This window comes from Crotalus tigris, unplaced genomic scaffold (assembly GCF_016545835.1).
Source record: "Crotalus tigris isolate CLP2741 ecotype Arizona unplaced genomic scaffold, ASM1654583v1 scf7180000020351.1464749751:1500972, whole genome shotgun sequence".
NCBI classification, from domain to species: domain Eukaryota; kingdom Metazoa; phylum Chordata; class Lepidosauria; order Squamata; family Viperidae; genus Crotalus; species Crotalus tigris.
The window spans coordinates 557,501-574,865 of NW_024097980.1; the positions used below are offsets into that span (position 1 = coordinate 557,501).

General features: G+C 44.7%; 1 protein-coding gene across 2 annotated transcripts in view; it reads right to left on the reverse strand.

The window, feature by feature from the left end:
* GTF2F2 (general transcription factor IIF subunit 2) overlaps positions 1-17,053 on the reverse strand; it is a 66,548-nt gene extending 49,495 nt beyond the window's left edge. Inside the window, exons 1-3 of one of the 2 annotated variants that reach the window (XR_005559573.1) lie at positions 16,890-17,053; positions 1,838-1,911; positions 1,503-1,521 (exon numbers count right to left, since the gene is read on the reverse strand). Coding sequence is in view for 1 of the 2 variants with exons in the window: in XM_039366723.1 (XP_039222657.1) it covers positions 1,503-1,521; positions 1,838-1,911; positions 16,890-16,955 (159 nt within the window). In the remaining variant the exon portion in view is untranslated. The remainder of the gene's footprint in view (positions 1-1,502; positions 1,522-1,837; positions 1,912-16,889) is intronic. The other variant, XM_039366723.1, reaches the window with a different exon arrangement.
* Between the last annotated feature and the right edge of the window lie 312 nt (positions 17,054-17,365).

The following is a 17,365-nucleotide window of genomic DNA, read 5'->3' on the forward strand; positions in this document are numbered from 1 at the left end:
AATATGTATGGAAATTCAGTTTCTCCATCTCCGCGTGATCATTTAGTCTCTCGGCCCTATTAGCCTCTAGAGCCCCTTCTGAATTAAACCTTGGCTTCAAAATTACTCTCTGTCTTTTTTTTTTTTTTTTTGCTTAGCTCTTCCTTTCCTTCCAAGGGAAAAAAAAAGTAGAGGACTGAACTGAAGAAAGCATTTTATTCTGTTTATTAGTTTGCAAAGGCTCTTCCTAGCCCAACCCCTAAGCCCTTCCTTGGGAAACGGCTGAGTAATCCAATTACTACGTTCAACCAGACAGCCTAGGACAGGGGTACGCAACCGTGCCTCTTTTATGACTGGTGGACTTCAACTCCCAGAATTCCTGAGCCAGCCATGTTGAGGGGAAAGGGAGAGGTTTCCAAGCTGAGCCATGCTGGCTCAGGAATTCTGGGAGTTGAAGTCCACCAGTCATGAAGGGGCCATAGTTTCCCCCATGCTGGCTCAGGAATTCTGGGAGTTGAAGTCCACAAGTCATGAGGAGGACATAGTTCCTCTATGCTGGCTGAGGAATTCTGGGAGTTGAAGTCCATGAGTCATGAAAGGGCCATAGTTCCCCCATGCTGGCTCAGGGATTCTGGGAGTTGAAGTCCATCAGTCATGAAGGGGCCATAGTTCCCCCATGCTGGCTCAGGAATTCTGGGAGTTGAAGTCCGCAAGTCATGAGGGGGCCGTAGTTCCCCCATGCTGGCTGAGGAATTCTGGGAGTTGAAGTCCACGAGTCATGAGGGGGCCGTAGTTCCCCCATGCTGGCTGAGGAATTCTGGGAGTTGAAGTCCACCAGTCATGAGGGGGCCGTAGTTCCCCCATGCTGGCTGAGGAATTCTGGGAGTTGAAGTCCGCGAGTCATGAGGGGGCCGTAGTTCCCCCATGCTGGCTGAGGAATTCTGGGAGTTGAAGTCCGCGAGTCATGAGGGGGCCGTAGTTCCCCCATGCTGGCTCAGGGATTCTGGGAGTTGAAGTCCATCAGTCATGAAGGGGCCATAGTTCCCCCATGCTGGCTCAGGAATTCTGGGAGTTGAAGTCTGCAAGTCATGAAGGGGCCATAGTTCCCTCATGCTGGCTGAAGAATTCTGGGAGTTGAAGTCCATGAGTCATAAAAGAGCCGAGGTTGCCTACCCCTGGCCTAGGATAACTCAATCGTTACTCAGAAGTATCGGTTTCCTTCATAAAGAAAGCATCTGTTAATTTATTTATTTTTTTTGTTTCCAACATTTAGAAAACTGGCTTTCCTCTTTCTTTCTTTCTTTTTTTTTTCTTTTCTTTCAGATTGCCTTGCACGTTGTTAAAAGGCGTTTTAGGAAAGTTCTGGGTTCAAAACAGCACGAACCTAGATTTATAGGAGAGGCCGCTAAGAGGCTAGGCAAAAACGATAAAATTCTAAGAAAAAAAAAAGCCTGTAATACTTTGGCATAACTCTGTATCAAAACACAGGCACGCATAAGGGTAATCGTTAATCTATTACTTACTTCTGTTCTTCCTTGATTTCTGTAAGAGAAACAAACAACGTTATTTTAGGGCTGATTTGTCTAGTAATGAGAACACCAGCAACACATCCCCCCCCCCAAAATCTGTTTAAATTTCTGTGGCAGTTGGATAACATTTTTATGGAGGTGCCCAGCTATTTGTGCTGAAAAGAGATCCTCCCCTTGGTGTTATTGCGGTAGTGTTTTGTTAAATTGTGAAGCAAAACAGATGCCTCACATTTTGCAGACGTTTACCTATCCTTTCAATCTCCTCTCCCCAAACAGCCCTTAGGCTGCCCCCTTCCTGGAATATATATATAAAATATAAACTTTCTTACTTGGCAATTCTTAGCTTTCCTACTTCGCCTCTTCCTAAAGCTTTATTCCACTGTTGAGACAAGTATTTTGGGACCTAAAAGAGACGGGGGGGGGGGGAAATAATCAAGAAAAATCTGCAACGAATAGCAATAAATATAAATAAACAGAACAATTAACCAGTGGAACAATCTGCTTCCAGAAGCGGTGAATGCTCCAACACTGGAAGTTTTTAAGAAGAGACTGGACAGCCATTTGTCTGAAATGGTGTAGGATTTCCTGCCTGAGCAGGAGATTGGACTCGATGACCTCCAAGGTCCCTTCTGAGTCTGTTATTCCCTCCCTCCCTCCCTTCCTTCTCCAACACTGGAAGTTTTTAAGAAGAGACTGGATAGCCATTTGTCTGAAATGGTATAGCGTTTCCTGTCTGAGTACGGGGTTGGACTAGATGACCTCCAAGTACTTTCTAAGTCTGTTATTCCCTTCCTTCCTCCCTCCCTCCCTCCCTCCCTTCCTTCTCCAACACTGGAAGTTTTTAAGAAGAGACTGGACAGCCATCTGTCCGAAATGGTATAGGGTTTCCTGCCTGAGCAGGGGGTTGGACTAGATGACCTCCAAGGTCCCTTCTGAGTCTGTTATTCCCTCCCTCCCTCCCTTCCTTCTCCAACACTGGATGTTTTTAAGAAGAGACTGGACAGCCATCTGTCTGAAATGGTATAGGGTTTCCTGCCTGAGCAGGGGGTTGGACTAGATGACCTCCAAGGTCCCTTCCAACTTTACTATTATTGTTATTATTAAATTGCAAATAAAGCAGCACCCGGGTGGATGGGTTCTGTTACAGAGGCAGCAAACGCACTGCGGGGAGACCTGGAACAGGACAGGTGCACATCATCCTGGAGACAAATCTTTCTACGTGGTCACTAGGACTTGAAGATGACTTGATAGGACACGATCGATCCAGGAGCCTCTAACGGGCTCGTCGCTAACAGAAAAAAATAATTGGTTTTCAAAGCCAGGGCAATGTAGTTCTTTACTAGCACATGTTGTACCATTTCAGAATTTTAAAAGCAGCTTTGGGAAGCAAAATGCCCACAATAAAAACTATTAGTAAACACACAGATGCACCTCTGGAAAGATAAGCCATCTTCCAAGCGGTCGCTTAGCAACGGTTCAAAGCTACAACAGGACCCCCAAAAGGGATCAAAAACAACCCAGGTTCAAAGTCCCGATGGCTAGCCCCGCCCCCCAGCAGTCATCTGATCGCATTTTGGGCGCTCCGCCATCCACCTGCGTTTATCGCCATTGGCGGCACCCTACGATAACGTGACTGTAATATACAACATGGGTTGTGGTTGTTGGGTTTTTTTTAAAGCAGAAACTGACATGTATTTCTGGTTTCTATTAAAAAAAAAAAAAATGCCCAGTGCAGAAAATGTCTTCGCTTAAGGACCGCTGCATTTGCTTAATGATCGCTGCCAAAAGTAAATAAATAAATAAGAAGGTCATCCAACTGGGCCAGCCGATGGGCGTGTCTCGATTTAGGACCCTCGTGACATAGGAAGGAAATTCCAGGCTCCATTAAGGTTGTTAAGTCAAGGACTACCTAAACCAGTGGTTCTCCACCTATGGGTCGGGACCCCATTTGGGGTCGAACGACCATTTCACGGGGGTCGCCAAACAACACAGTCCGCCATTTTCCCCCCCCTTTTCCTTAGCTGTGCTAATCGGATTGCTCCGATTCCAAATAATCAAGATCATGTGAAGGGTTAATACCACTTTACAATGCCTTGGTAAGGCCACACTTGGAATACGGCATCCAGTTTTGGTCCCCATGATGTAAAAAAGATGTTGAGACTCTGCAAAGAGTGCAGAGAAGAGCAACAAAGATGATCAGGGGACTGGAGGCTAAAACATATAAGGAACGGTTGCAGGAATTGGGTATGTCTAGTTTAACGAAGAGAAGGACAAGGGGGGACATGATAGCAGTCTTCCAGTATCTCAAGGGCTGCCCCAAAGAAGAGGGAGTCAAGCTACTCTCCAAAGCACCTGAAGGCAGGACAAGAAACAAAGGATGGATAATAATCAAGGAGAGAATCAAACTAGAACTAAGGAGAAACTTCCTGACAGTGAGAACAATTAACCAGTGGAACAACCTGCCTCCAGAAGTGGTGAATGCTCCAACACTGGAAGTCTTTAAGAAGAGACTGGACAGCCATTTGTCTGAAATGGTGTAGGGTTTCCTGCCTGAGCAAGGGGTTGGACTAGATGACCTCCAAGGTCCCTTCCAACTTTATTATTATATCCACAAATCTCACTGAATCAAATATATACGTGTGTGTATGTTTGTCTTTATGTATGTATGTGTATGTATATACGTATGTAGTCCACAACTGAGTCCAAAATGTCTGTTAAGCAAGACAATTGTTTATCTGGATTTTGCCCCATTTTATGACCTTTCTCCCCACGACGGTTAAGTGAACCACAGCAGTTATGAAGCTGGTAACATAATTGTTAAGTTCTGAACCTGCCTTTCCCCACAGACTTTCCTTGTTGGAAGACTGGAAAAGGGAAAACAGATAATCGCAGAACACAGCGACCGTCCTAAATACGAATCCGTTGCCAAGCGTTTGGATTTTGATCACGTGACCTTGGGGAACGCAGCGATGGTCGTGAGGGTGAATAACGGTCCTAGGTCACTTTTTTGGGGGGGGCAGTTGTAACTTTGAACGGTCACTAAAGGAACTGTTGCGAGTTGAGAACTGCCTGTCGCCGTCTCCAGTGCGTGTTAAAATGTTTTTCTCCCGTCTGATTGCAATATGTATGTATGTATGTATGTATGTATGTATGTATGTAGGTCTTTGGTTTGTTCGGGTTTTCTCCCGCGTAAAATTGGAAGTGTCTTGGCGACGTTTCGACGAAGTCCCATTCGTCATCTTCAGGCTGGTGTTTTCAGCTTTGTGCTTCGAGCAGCTTCCAATTTTACGCGGGAGAAAACCCGAACAATCAAAGACCTACATACAAACACCCGCGAAAACCTCAGAAAACAAATATAAATATATATATATAGTTTTACAAATTTAATACAATATAAACCCCTCCCACCCCTTCCCCCCCACTTCCCAGAGCTGATTACAGGGTAACAAATAAACAAATATAATCTAACTAACATAAACCAGCTATACCAGTGTTTCTCAACCTTGACCATTTTAAGGCATGTGGACTTCAACTCCCAGAATTCCACAGCCAGCAATGCTGGCTGTGGAATTCTGGGAGCTGAAGTCCACATGCCTTAAAATGGTCAAGGTTGAGAAACACTCAGCTATACCATCAATCAAAACCATAACACACTTTAACTCCTTTTCAAAACAAATATTAACAAATGAAAACAAAAATAGTAATATAATCGAGGTTATTAATGATTTTCTAAAATCTACTCATATGCAAGATGATACTTTTCAGTTTCATATTTCTTTGGAATGTAATCAATCCATCTTCTCCAAACCATAATATATTTTTCTTGTGACTGGTCCTTCAAATAGGCGGAGATTTTTGCCATTTCTGCTAAATTAGACACCTTAAGTATCCGTATTTTAACAACTTCTCCAGAGCGAACACGACTTGCTCTTCCAGTTTACTCGCTGAGATTGATCTCGGCCTGGATCGCCATCTTAGACCGAGGCACGTTATTTTCGGGAAAGGGAAAATGTCTCCTGAAAAATTATCTTCCCCAAGGCTGCTAAACCGCTCAATCTGCTTTTAAGTTGGAAACTTCAGAGCATTGCAGATAGAAGTGCAATAAAGCAGAAGGTCTTAGCAGGTGGGACCCAAATCCAGATTATTTGGTCTGTTCCCAGCTGGGCCAAGAAAAGAGTCTCCTTTCTGACTGGTTGATACCGCTGGCTTTTCCTTCCTGTAATATTTCCAACACATTTCTTCCCCTTGCTTAGCTTCCTGGCCTCCACAAAGTCAAGCAAATGCTACCTGGTGCTAAGGCAGAAAAACAAAAATCAGATTTCCGATAGCAGCCGGTCAGCGCACGGCAAGGTTCAGACAGCAGCAATGAAGTAATAATAGGATTATTTCACTCCAATACTATCCTCTCCTCTACAGCAAGTTTATAAAGCAGACTTTCTTCATTGGGGCAAATAAAGCACAATGTTTTGGCAGCTGTATTAGATTAACATTGATTTCTGCTCTGGCTTGTAAGGCTTCATTGCTAGCTTTTCTCTTGCACTAGTTTATATCAAAAGGCTTAGTAGACCTCTAATACGAGTCACCCAAGAAAAATGGCATTAATAACACCCACACATCCAAACCTCTGGCTGGTTCACTCCGATTCCAAATAATCAAGATCACGTGAAGTGATGATACCACTTTACAAGGCCTTGGTAAGGCCACACTTGGAATATTGCATCCAGTTTTGGTCCCCACGATGTAAAAAAGATGTGGAGACTCTACAAAGAGTGCAGAGAAGAGCAACAAAGATGACCAGGGAACTGGAGGCTAAAACATACAAGGAATTGGGTAGGTCTAGTTCAGTGGTTCTCAACCTGTGGGTCGGGACCCCATTTGGGGTCAAACGACCATTTCACGGGGGTCGCCAAACAACGCAGTCTGCCATTTCCCCCCCCCCTTTTTCCTTAGCTGTGCTACTCCCTTTTATTCTATTGGCTTTTGAAAGCCAATAGAATAGACTCACTTGAATAGAGTCTAATTTTATTGGCTTTCAAAAGCCAATAGGAATTGTCCAGGCTCCAGGCTGTCTCTGCCCTGCTGAGCCCGCCAAAAGTCCCATTCTGCAAACGGTGCTGCACCAGTTGAGTAGTCCTCGACTTACGACCGGTTGAGTAGTCCTCGACTTACGACCGGTTGGGGGGTCGCAGCATTAAAAAGGTTGAGAACCACTGGTCTAGTTGAATGAAGAGAAGAACTAAAAGTGACATGATAGCAGTCTTCCAGTATCTCAGGGGCTGCCCCAAAGAAGAGGGAGTCAAGCTATTCTCCAAAGTGTCTGAAGGCAGGACAAGAAGCAATGGATGGAAACTAACCAAAGAGAGAAGCAACCTAGAACTAAGGAGAAACTTCCTGACAGTGAGGACAATTAACCAGTGGAACCACCTGCTTCCAGAAGCGGTGAATGCGCCAACACTGGAAGTTTTTAAGAAGAGACTGGACAGCTATTTGTCTGAATGGTGTAGGGTTTCCTGCCTGAGCAGGGGGTTGGACTAAATGACCTCCAAGGTCCCTTTCAACTTATTATTATAACAGCACACTGCTAGACTCAACTTACAATAGTTCGTTTAGTTTTCACACTTACAGTCGCGACCAAAATGATGGAAACCTTTTGGGAAAAGTGTACAGTAGAAATGCCCCCTTTGGTTAAGTTCCCATCCATTTTTCTTCTAATTTCTTTATAACTGTAGCCTTGTTCACTTAATAATACCATTTTACATCGCTTTCTAGGCGACCAGTCAATTCTTTGCACCATGACTTTAATTTTATTACGTTTTACAAGCTCACTAAATGAAAGAACACCAAGAAACCCAACCGACTTGATAGTGATCACATAACACACTGACCAATGTCCTCCTCGCAGCTTCAATCCGTGACATCAATCACTGGATCCTACTGTGATCTGATTGGCTCATGGCCAAAATAAGAGGACCCCTAATTGGCTCTCTAAACACTCGTGCTCATTGGCTGCAATCAGGTGAAGGAAAGCTACCTGAAATCAACCTAAGCAAGTTGTGCTTTCTTTTTCTGATTATTTGGCTATAACTTTTCATAGGATACAGTACAGATAACCGAACAAGCTTTGTTGCATTACATTCTTGATTAAATGATCTTTCCACTGATATATAATTTTACGGTACTACTCCCCACAAAAATGGTGTTGTTAGCCATCAAACCTCAAAAATAAACTTTTCCCAAAAGGTTTGCACAATTTTGGCCACTCCTATACAACCGCTGCAGTGTCCCCCAGGGTCACGTGACCAAAATTCAGTGGCTTGGCAACTGACTCATACTTATGACGGTCACAGTGCGTCCCAGGGGTCACGTTATCTTCTTTTGTGACCTCCTAACAAGCAAAGTCCATATGGGGGAAAAGCTGGATTCACTTCAGAACCGTGTTATTCATTTTAAGAATTGCAGCTTATAATGGAAACCGGTTTGGCACAGAAAGAAAGCTAGAGTTAGGTTTAAAAATGTGGCTGAAAATTCCACTGAGCGGGTTAAAAAGGTTGTTGACATTTGGATTGTTTTAATAACAAATGAAAGAGGTCATTTTGTAAAAGGATATTTTCTGTAACAATATTGGGTATTAGAGATGACAAGTAGTTGGAGGGGTAAAATTTACTTGATTTGATAGAATATATATATTTAAAATAGACAGAAATGTAGCCTTTTGGACTGATATCTTTATTTTAACCAAGACAACTATTTTGTAATAGAGGGAGAAGAAGAGGTATTTGTGATGAGAGAAGTAATAGTATTAATAAATGGTGTATTCGTTTAAGCAACAGGCTATATTTAAAAAAAAATGTAAGGATGTTGCTTTTGGGGATAATATATTTATCTTAGATCAGCTGTTCTCAACATTTGTGTACGGCGACCCCTGTCACACAAATGTTATGCGCATGCGCGCCGCGCCGCGCATGTGCAGCGGCACCCCCAGAGGGGAGAAAATGGCGGATCGCCGCCTTTGGCGACCCCCGAAAAATGGTCGATCGACCCCAAATGGGGTCACGACCCATAGGTTGAGAACCGCTGTCTTAGATAGAATCGTCATGATAGGGAAAAGACAAATGAGGGATGCCCAAAGCGTTAATATGTCTACATAAGCTTAATTGGAATATGGTAATTTTCAAAATAGCAAAGCTTAAAAACAGGACTTGGATTCTTATAATTGAAATGTGATGGATGACCGATTGGATTGATTGAGCTTTTTTTTTTTTTAACAAATGTAATAATTTCAATTGGTAAAATAATATGTGGGAAATAGAGAGGGAACTTTTAAGGAATTAATCTGTGTGATATATGTGTGATTTTGTTCTTGGATCATCGATAGCCCAGCCACCACGTTGTTTCTCAAGCACTTTTATGTAAAAATGAAAAGAAAAAAAAAACAATAAAAATTCTTCATAAAAGAATTGCAGCTTAACAACGGTGGCAAGCTGGATCGTCAAAACGGGGCAAAACTTGACAGCTTTGCTCAGCTGTGATTGTAAGTCGAGGACTACCTTGTGCAATAATAACAACAAAGAAGATTTATTTTCCCCCCCCCCCCAGATTTTGAAGGAGACAAAGAGCAGTTGAGGAGTGGAAGCCCCAATTAAGAAAAAGCTTCTATAAACTGACAGAATAGGAAGCTCTTGGCCGTTAAGGCAGACAGAAACAAACGATCAGCCTCTTTGTATTTTTTGCCCCCAGCTGTAAAAACAGTTTAGTAGCTCCCTTGCTGTAGAATTTGAAACTCTGAATCTATCAATATCGTAAAACTGTCGCTGTATTATTCTTACTGGTAGGGTTCTTCCTTCTGAGCCCCCCCCCCCAATGATAGCTGAAGGAAAACCAGTGGAACAATCTATCAAACAAACAAGGAGACCAAAAAGAAAACACACACACACACACACACACAGAGAGAGAGAGGGAGAAAGCTGTGAAGTCTTCAGAGAAATTGGCCGGAAAAGCAGGACAAGATGAGAGGCTGCTGTTGACGTGCAAATGCTTACCGCCTGTGAACAAGCACGTATCTGTTGGCTGTGCAAACCTAGAGGGGATTCCCCCCCACCCTTACCCAAGCGATTAGCTTCCGTAATCAGGATGGAGCCACCGTGAAACTGGGCTACATGCAAGGCTCCCGGGACTCGTGTTAACAGAGCAGCTATTGCAGCCGACAATATTGGTTGCGGGAGGAAATCTGGGTTCCTTTAGCTCCTGGCTTGCTTAGAGCTTTATAAACTAATAGAAACATTGTGGTGACTCTCGGGAAGCCGAAGCGTTAAACGTTCGGGATTATGGAATCTCTTATCGCTGCTCCACATTTCTCCTCCTCCTCCCTTCTAGCACTGATGACATTCCCTAGTTGGGTCATGAAACGTCTGCAAGAAAACAAGCAAGCTCAGAGAGTAACAAGGAACCCACAGTTGTCCTCCTCCTCCTCCTCCTCCTCCTCCTCCTCCTCCTCCTCCTCTCCTTCTACCACTGATGATAGTTGGGCAATGAACCATCTCAAGAAAACAAGCTCAGAGAGCACCCAGGACCCCACAGTCTTTTTCCTCCTCCTCCTCCCCCTCCTCCTCCTCCCAAACTCCTCTCCCTTGTAGCACTGATGATGTTCCCTAGTTGGGTCATGAAGCCGAAGCATTAACATTCAGGATTATGGAATTTCTTATTGCTGCTCCACATTTCTCCTCCTCCTCCCTTCTAGCACTGATGACATTCCCTAGTTGGGTCATGAAACGTCTGCAAGAAAAACCATCAAGCGCAGAGAGCACCAAGGACCCCACTGTCCCTCTCCTCCTCCCCCTCCCCCTCCTCCTCCTCCCCCCTCCTAGCACTGATGATAGTTTGGGCCAGTGATGGCGAACCTTTGAGAGACCGAGTGCTGAAACTGCAACCCCAAACCCATTTATTTATCACAGAATGCCAACACCTGAATACTGAGGTTTTAGTTCAGAAAAAAAAAACAACTCATACATTAACATCTTTTGCCTCACAAGAAAAGCACAATGACAAAAGCTTTCAATGATACAAACAACTTTTTGTTGAAAGGTAAAAAGTTTGCATTTGGCACGCTTTTGAAGAATGAATGTGATTTTTGCTGTTGTAGGCATGCTGATCATTTGTCTAACCTTGGCTCATATTTCGTAAGTTTGAGAGCAACACTGCATGCAGCACTCGGGTCATCTGTTAAATCTCTTTCTGGTATCAGATTTGATATAATTCAAAGCTGAAAAACAGCGTGCTCGCTCCGGAGGCTTGTTTTGGCTAGGAAGGGGCTTGAGAAATGGCTTGTTCCTGCAAAAACCTAGCCAAAGAGCGAGGTGCGCGTGCCCACAGAGAGGGCTCCGAGTGCCCCCTCTGGCACGTGTGCCATAGGTTTGCCACCACTGGTTTGGGCAATGAACCGTCTCAAGAAAACAAGCAAGCTCAGAGAGCAACAAGGAACCCACAGTTGTCCTCCTCCTCCTCCTCCCCCCTCCTTCTAGCACTGATGATGTTCCCTAGTTGGGTAATGAAACATCTGCAAGAAAACAAGCCAGCTCAGAGAGCATCAGGCACCCCTCCTGTCCACCTAGCTTGGCTAAGATCTTCTTCCCAAGGAAGACACCAGAAGCTTGGAAGCAGGAGGACTCCAAGGATTATCTCAACCATAAAAATAATAATAAAAAAAAAAAACAGTTTCCTAATTCTCAAACCTGGGAGCTATGTAATTGTGACCTGTTCAAGTTTTACTAAATATACCGTAAATGCCGGCGTATAAGACGACTTCCGCGAGTGCTGAAATCGGCGCCAAAGACGGGGGTCGTTTTATACGCCGAGTCGTCTTATACGCCGGAAATACTGGTAGTTTCCGGCGTATAAGACGACGTTCTAGGAATGCGGCCCGGCTATAAAGACGGGGGTCGTCTTATACGCCGGGTCGCCTAATACGCCGGCATATACGGTAATACGATTGTCATTGGGGTTAACCACATCACGGCAGAAACACAATTCAGCGGCTTTACACACAATTGTAGCGGAGACGAAAAAAAGCTACCGACTGCTGCATTGGCCATCTGACTCTGCTACTTTTTTATGCCTACTGTACTTACTTTCCTCCTGACTGCAAGTAAAACACACTGGAAAGGAGGAGGAAGCAGCAAAGGGCATCCTTTTAAAAGCTAAAAGTCAAAATGAATCAGTGAGGCCTGCTTAGCGCTGAACTCCTAAAGGAAAGGGCTTTTTCGAACGGCGACGGTTGAAAATCAATGTGCAGTTCCTCAGCACTGCAGCCAGGAATCACATGTCCTATGACAGCCTTATAATAAGATTAAAGCACCTGGGGGGGGGGGAAATCCAAAGAAATCCTAATCCCACGTCTTTTATCACCTTAAAAAAACAATCCTGGGAGAAAGAAAAAAAAATCTTAATTCTGCCCGCAGGAGTTACACACCCTTCCCAATGTTGAATCCAAAACACTCACTTTATTCAATTTGTATCTCTTGCTCCAGAAACCCCCAAGCATTAAATGTGATACTTAGTGGCCAAAATGTTCTTTCCTGTTTTATTTACCAAGCATTAAATGTGATACTTTGTGGCCAAAATGTTCTTTCCTGTTTTATTTACATCTTGGTTTTCCTGCAAACCTAATAATAGTACTTCTGTTAAGGCAGTTCACAACCTTGTTAATGCCGCGACCCCCCAACCGGTCGTAAGTCGAGGACTACTCAACCGGTCGTAAGTCGAGGACTACTCAACTGGTGCGGCACCGTTTGCAGAATGGGACTTTTGGCGGGCTCAGCAGGGCAGAGACAGCCTGGACAATTCCTATGGGCTTTGGAAAGCCAATAGAATTAGACTCTATTCAAGAGAATCTATTCTATTGGCTTTCAAAAGCCAATAGAATAAAAGGGAGTAGCACAGCTAAGGAAAAGGGGGAAAAAATGGCGGACTGCGTTGTTTGGCGATGCCCGTGAAATGGTTGTTCGACCCCAAATGGGGTCCCGATCCACAGGTTGAGAACCACTGTTAAGGTCTGCTTTTTTTTTTTTTTTACTCTTTTATGGACTACTCTGTAAAGAAAAATATATTAATACAAGAAGAAACACTGAAAAGATATTTGTGTGTGTGTGCGTGTATAACAGATAAATAAACCAGAGATTTAAAATACGAAGACAGCTTTCTAGATTATTTTGTTATACTGAATACTTAAATATTGTTAATTCATTAGAAATACTGATTAAAATTCTGGGAGGAGGTTTCATGGTATCCATAGCAGAACATCCAGATTCAACCATAGTTTCATTCCATACAGCATTAACCTTGTGAACTCTCAAGCTTCCTCCTTCCGTTATATATTCAAGACGGATAGTATTTAATGTTTCTTTGCTACATACTGTATATGTAGGGGTGTGGGTCTATACATATGTTGTACATAGTATGTTTTAGGTGTGCGTCATGTATGTGTTTCACTTTGAGAGCGGGCAACTAAATTTCATTTTTGATGTGTGCCGTTGTCCGTAAAAAAATGACAATAAAGATTATCTTAATTATTAGTGCATATAACTTTGTGCTATGACGCTAAGCATAAGCTAAAAATGAAGGACTGCAGCAAATGAACTAGAAATCAAATGAAATCCAACTATTCTGATTTAGATATTTCACAAAAGTGGAAATGCAGATTCCACGCACTGAAAAGGGCTATATATAGCTGTCCCAGGTGAAATCTCATTTCAGAAAAGGATTTTTCCTCATCTGAAAAAGAGGTATACAATTTCAGATTCCAATCTCCTGCAGCTATTAGGGATGCTACCTAATTAAGCTTAATTGGAGTTAGTGAAGCAGCAAAAGATTACTTTCCAGCTTTAATGTTCAGCTCAGACCATTTCTCCTTTATGGTATGTTCCCCCGTCCTGCTTGATGAAAATTGCTAGTAATTTAGATTGGTTATATATTTCTACAGTGCAAAAAGAAACCACAGTATGTTCATAATCAGAATGTAAATCGGTTCCTTTTTTAGAAAACCCACTTGGGTAAGATTGATAGGCTGAGCGAGCAGTATGTATGTATGTGTGATGTTCTGGACAATCAGGTCAATGAAACAATAACAGGAGAACAATTGAAAGGGACCTTGGAGGTCTTCCAGTCCAGGGCTTTTCAACCTTTTCACCCATTGTACCACTTTTAGGATATGGCAACATCAGTCGCCTAGCAAGGTGTCAAAAATTTGATGACCAAAAAAAAAAGGGGGGGGGAGTGATAAAGTACAAGCAGTCCTCGACTTACAACAGTTCGCTCAGTGACTGTTCGAAGTTACAAAGGCACTGAAAAAAGTGCCCCCTAAGCCACAGCCGAGCAAGACAGCGCCCAGTGGCGCTCTTCCTCCTGTCCGAGGTTTTCATTGTTGTGAGCATTTCTGTTGAGGATTGGCAGCGGGGGTGGGGTGGGGGAGTGTTTGGTTTTTATTCCCCCCCATCTGCTGGGTGATTGCAGCAGGTTTTGGTCACTTCACATAACCCTGGGACACTGTGACCGTCATAAATATGAGTCAGTTGCCAAGCATCTGAATGTAAATCACAAGACCCTGGAGAGGCTGCAACATTCCAGCTGATCGGCGCTTTTTCTGGGCTCAGCAGAAGTACCAGGATCAGTGCTGCTTTCCAACTGATTGGTGCTCCTTCAGGGCTCAGCAGAAGCACCAGGATAAGCGCCGAGCTCCAGCTGGAGCCTGGCGCCGATCCTGGCGCTTCCATTGAGCCCTGACAGCCCCGAAGAAGCTCCGATCAGCTGGAAAGCAGCACTGATCCTGGCGCTTCTGCTGAGCCCTGACAGCCCTGCAGCTCCAGCCATCTCTCGCTCAGGCTTATGCGGTGCTGCCACCAGTTCAGCTCATTCCTCTCCCCCGCTACCACTTTTCTAGGATGGTCGCGTACCACCTGCCAGGTGCCAATGTACCACAGGTGGTACCTGTACCACTGCTTGAAAAGCCCTGTTCTAGTCCAACCCCCTGCTCAAGCAGGAGACTCTGTACCAGGGGTGTCAAACTGCCGGCCTATGGGTCAGTTTCATCATATACCGGAGCCGCGTCCACCCCATTGCCGGCAATGGCAAAAAACCTCCGATACATCACGCAACGTCACATGATGACGCGAGTTTGACATGCCTGCTCTACACCATTCCGGACAAATGGCTGTCCAATCTCGTCAAATCCTTTGCTGAAATCAAGTCGATATTAGGACTATTGCACTCCCACTATTAAGAAAGCTATCCTTTAAAAAAAAGTAAAATAAGATGACAGAGACAAATTTATGCTGATTTCTTGTAATTACTTTGGATGTAAGTTGAGAACTATACTGTGCCTTGCAACAGGATGTTATTTATCCCTGCTCTGAAATTCACTTTTTAGAAGTCTTATGGGATTGAGAATGCAGAGTTTCATTTTTCCTTTGCAGAACGCTAAACAGAAGCTGATTACTACAGCACCAGGTCTAAAAAAATGCAAAGCAGAAATAAAAGGACCTTATGAAGCTTTAATGTGGGGTCTAATTCATCATGGTTTACCCAGTATTCATTGAAGCCCAGAATAAATAAATTCCATCCCCTCTCTCAATATATAGTGCAAAACACTATAGGACAGTTTATTGAGTTTACAGGTAGTCCTTGACAAGATAGATAGATAGATAGATAGATAGATAGATAGATAGATAGATAGATAGATAGATAGACAGACAGACAGACAGACAGACATAGATACAGAGATAAAGATAGAGATTATAGATAGATAATAGAGAGATAAATGATAGATATAAATATAGATGATATAGAGATAGATAAATGACAGATAGGTAGACAGACAGACAGACAGACGGACCTTTATTGTTATTTTTTTACTGTGGGCACAACGGCACACATTAAAAATGAAATTTATTTGCTTGCTCTCAAAGTGCACACATATATAACACACATTTAAACATTCTATACAGAATATATGTACATAGACCTACAGCCTTACATATAAGCAACATATATCAATCACTGTCCATCTTGAATACATAACCGAAGGACGCCGCTAAAAGAAATGACTTACAACCATTTTTCACACTTACGACCGTTGCAACAGTCCCCGTGGTCACGTGATCAAAATTGAGACCCATAAAAGGGTAGTTTACCTTTCATTTAGTGACCATCTGAAGTTGCAATGGCACTGAAAGAAATGACTTATGACCTTTTTTCACACTTACGACCATCCCCCACGGTCACGTGATCGAAACTGAGGTGCTTGTCCACTGACTCATATTTATGACAGTCGCAGCATCATCCCAGGGTCACGTGATCCCTATTGACGACCTTCTTACAAGTTCATGGGGAAGCCAGATTTGCTTAACAACCGTGTCGCTAACTTAACAACTGTGGCAAAAAGGTCATAAAATGGACCAAAATTCACTCATGCAATGTCTCACTGAGCAACGGAAAATTTTGGGTCCAACTCTGGTCGTAAATCGAGGACTACCCGTATAGGGTAAGTTTACCTTTCATTTAGTGACTATTTGAAGTTTCAAGGCCAACTGAAGAGAGAGACTTATGACCGTTTTTCACACTTACGACCATTGCAGTCACGTGATCGAAACTGAGACGCAGCTGACTTGCACTTATGACGGTCGCGGCGTCCTTGGGGAGGGGGCATCACTTGATCCCCTTTTGTGCGACCTTTTGACGAGCCAAGCCAAGGGGGGAAGGGAAGGTTCATTTAAGCCACCACCGGGTTACTAGCTTCACAATTGCAGCGATCCGCTTAACAACGGCAGGAAAGAGAAAGGTCGCAAGACGGGGCAGAATGGACTTCGCCACTGTCTCGCTTAGCGACGGAAATTTCGGCCTCCATTGCGGTCGCATGTTGAGGACCGCCCCCTCCCCCCCGCATTTTAGCGGGCTTCCCCCCCCCAACCCCGTGCAAAAGGTGATCCAGCAATGCTTGATATCAGCACTGGACCCAAGCCCCCCCCCTCCCCAAGGCCCACTGCTCCTGACCATGGAGGCTCCATTGAGCCCAACTCTCCTCCTGGGGACCCGCTTCCTCCCCCGCCGGCCACCCTTACCGCGTCTCGTGGCGGGGAGTTCCGCAGGTTAACCGTCTGCCCCCTCCCCACCCACCCCAAATCACTGGAGATTCTTCAGAAGAGACTACTAGACGATCCCCCGTCTGAGATGGCGCAGGGTGGACTAGACGACCTCCAAGGTCCCTTTCCAGCTCTTATTCTATTCTCTTCTCTCCTGGCTGGGAAGAGCGGAAGGGAAGCCTCCCCGGCCTCTTCTCCCGCCGAAAGGCCACCTTCCCCCGGGCAAGGACCCCCCCCGGCCCCCGAGGCTCACCTTGACCAGCCACATCCCCGTGTTCTGCTTAGCGCCCGTCAGATCCAGCTCCCCCTTCTCGCTCATGGCGGCGGCGGCGGCGCCGGACTCTTCCTATCCGCCCGGAGTCGCGGCAGCCACCCGGACCGCAATCGGCGACGGACCGGCGGCGACGGATCCTCGCCGGGGCCAAAACAAAAAAAAAACAACGAAAACGCTTCACGCCCGAGCGCGTAGCCGTTCCGTGCGCCCAGGCGGCGTTCGATGGGGGGCGTGGCTACGAGGAGGGCCGGACTAGAAGGAGGGGGAGGGGCCGGGGTGGGCGTGGCAGAAGGGGCGGGGACGGAACTTTTCTGCCAAGAGTTTATCTTTCCATTTGAATAAATAAATTGACAAGTCCTTAAATTAAAAGTGCTGGAGCAGGCAGGTTCGCGTTAGTCCCGTCTAGGGTGAACGTGTTCGTGTTCGTGTGTGTGTGTGTGTGTGTGTGTGTTGCT